The sequence below is a fragment of the Solanum verrucosum genome, unplaced genomic scaffold (assembly GCF_900185275.1).
Source record: "Solanum verrucosum unplaced genomic scaffold, falcon-dt-bn FXZP01000080.1, whole genome shotgun sequence".
NCBI classification, from domain to species: Eukaryota; Viridiplantae; Streptophyta; class Magnoliopsida; order Solanales; family Solanaceae; genus Solanum; species Solanum verrucosum.
In genome coordinates this window covers 59,688-62,640 of record NW_026020097.1, presented here as the reverse complement: position 1 = coordinate 62,640, position 2,953 = coordinate 59,688, and the positions used below count along the sequence as shown (strand labels likewise).

Genomic DNA, 2,953 nt, shown 5'->3' with positions numbered 1-2,953 from the left:
TTCTCTCTTTCTATATTTTCACCTTTCTAAGAAAATAAAATAAATTATTTTTATTTTCTCTTTTATTCTTTTCTCATATTTTTTCTTCATATTATCATTTATTAGAGATACCATTTAATGGAAAAAAGCAAAGTTATATTACTTCAATGTCAGCAGTGTCAGTGTCAGTAGCAGTGACAAGGGTTGAATACAAGTTACCTACCTCTTTATTCTTCTTCAAAATTTAAAAAAATGATATAAAGCGGCAACTCAATTTCTTTCTCAAACTATTGAAATCCTCCATTAACAAGTTACTCAAATATGCTCTTCTCTGCAACAACAGCAGTAGCCATGGCGAGAACCAAACACTTAGTCAAACGAAGTCGCACCAAACCTTCTGTTGAAGCTGGACCTTCAACGACTCCATCGACGCCTACAAGAAAAAGTACAAGGACTACGCCGACAACTTCAGTGCAGAAGTCAAAACAGGAGAAGCGTTACAAGCCAGGGACAGTGGCGCTTCGAGAAATCAGGCACTTTCAGAAGACGTGGAATCTTGTTATTCCAGTTGCTCCTTTATTCAGAAATGTTAGAGAAGTTAGTCACTTTTTTGCACCTAAGGTAACTCGTTGGCAAGCTAAGGTGTTAATTGTTATTCAAGAGGTTACTGAAGATTTTTTAGTTCATTTGTTTCAAGATGCAATGCTATGTGCTATTCATGCAAAGCGTGTTATGCTTATGAATTAAGATTTTGACCTGGTTCGACGACTTGGAGGAAAAAGACAATCTTGGTGAAGCATTAACATTTTTTCCCAAGTAGATAATCGTATAGCTTCAAGTTCAAAAAATCAGCCTCTGATGGAGTTTACACAGTTTGACTATCAGTACTTGTAGATTCTTCACTACTAAAAAACAACTAAAAAACGACGGATGGCGTCACTCCAAAAAGAAACGCCATTTGCCACACTGTCCGTCGCTTTTTCATAAAAATAATTATTTTTAAAATTATTTAACAAAAAGCGACGAACGGCATCTCTTAGTCCGTCACTTTTTTCGTGGATTTTAGCGCCAAATATATACTAATTATTTATTTAATATAAATGGCGACGCCGTCCATCGCTTTTATTAAAAATAATTGTATATAAATTAAAAATTAACAACGCAGTCCGTCTCTTTTAATTTATATAATTTTATTAATTACTTATCATTGCGATAGACGACATCTTTATGTCTGTTGCTTCTTGCTCAAAATATATAGTCAACTATTTTAAGAAAGTGACAAACAGTGTCTCTTAGTCCGTCACTTTTTGGTCAAAATATTGGTCAACTATATTTAAAATAAGCGACGGACTTATAGACGTTGTCTGTCGCTTTTTATGAAATATCTGAAATACAGATCTAGTTTTTTCTTATTTTCTTCTCTCTCTCCACCCTTATTCTCTTCCTTCTCTCTATCAATCTCCCTGCACATCGCTGCCCTTCCCCGTCGCTGTCGCCCTCACCGGTCGTCGTGTCGTTGCAATGCTGCCCTTCCCCGTTGCCGATCGCCGTCCCTACTCGTGGGTGTTGTTGCCTCTACTAATTTGTTAAGGTAAGTGTTACAAAAAAATCAATTCTAGTTATTATAATTGATTGTTTGTTAATATATTATTGTTTTTGTTTGTTGGGTTGTGCTATTCAATTGTTAATTTGATTTGATTATTATTAGTTAGGTATAGAGAATTGGAGATTTTTATTTTAGGGTTTTTTTTAAAAAAAATTGGGCATTTTAAAATTGGGCATTGTTAGTGAATATTTAGGATTTTTTTATTTTAGGACTAGTTTAAACTTGAGAATATGTTATTTGAGGTTGAATTGAGATTTTTTTGGATTTGATTGATTGTTAGTTAGTAATGTGTTAATTTGAAGTTAGAAATGAGTAATTCATGCAGTGTTATGAGTATAGATGATGAATGTTTGAATGTCATGAACTTGAAATTAGAACTTGAACTTGAACTTACAATTAGAACTTGAACTTTGAACTTAGAACTTGAAATTAGAACTTGGACTTGAAATTAGAACTTGAAGTTGAACTTAGACTTGAACTTGAAAATAGGACTTGAACTTGGAACTAATTAGCTTGAATATATAACTAATTAAGTTTAGAAATTAGATATGAACTTGAATTGAAAACTTGAACTTATTAAAACTTGAATATATATATATATATATATATATATATATATATATATATATATATAAAACTAATATTCTTGGATTTGAAGTTTATATTTAACTAATTTTAGAACTTTTCGTGCTAAGCAACTGAGGAAGCTCAACATCTAAAAAAATTGATACAAGACTATATTGTTTCTTTCATCAAAGTAGGAGATAAGGTCGGTGCTTCTAAATTTCTAAAATTCAAGTACAATTTTTTTCAATAATGTGTTTGTGTCCATCTAGTATTGATACTTAGCTTTAATTTTGTGATAATTTTTTTGTGTCCATCAAGTGTTTGTTAAGTATAAGTACCAACACTAGTTGATTCTATTGATGACAAAATTGATTTTCTTGCAACATCAATTTGTGTCAATCTAGTGTTGATATTAAGCTTTAATTTAGGAATAATGTGTTTGTTTAGCATAAGTACCAACACTAGTTGATCCTATTGATGAAAAAATTGATTTTCGTGAAAGACCGATTTCTGTCCATTTAGTGTTAGTATTAAGCTTTAATTTAGGAATAATGTATTTGTTTAGCATAAGTACCAACACTAGTTGATCCTATTGATGACAAAATTGATTTTCTTGCAAGATCGATTTATGTTCATCTAGTGTTGACGGATAGCTTTAAAAAGTTGTTAAAGTTAAAAAGTTGTTAAGTGGTTTAAATAAGTTAAATTAAATAATGTGATTTTGTTGATGAATTTAGTTGTTGGAATTAAGTAAAAAATAAACGAGTTCAAGTTAAAAAGTTGTTAAGTTGTTTAAATAAG

The 2,953-nt window shown here is 31.0% G+C and overlaps 1 protein-coding gene across 1 annotated transcript; it reads left to right on the top strand.

Annotated features, from left to right (window-relative positions):
* The first annotated feature begins 330 nt into the window (after nt 1-330).
* LOC125824859 (histone H3-like centromeric protein CENH3) lies at nt 331-726 on the top strand. The gene has a single exon (XM_049504207.1). It carries the CDS (start codon nt 331-333, stop codon nt 724-726), a length of 396 nt encoding a protein of 131 aa, XP_049360164.1.
* Nucleotides 727-2,953: the final 2,227 nt, after the last annotated feature.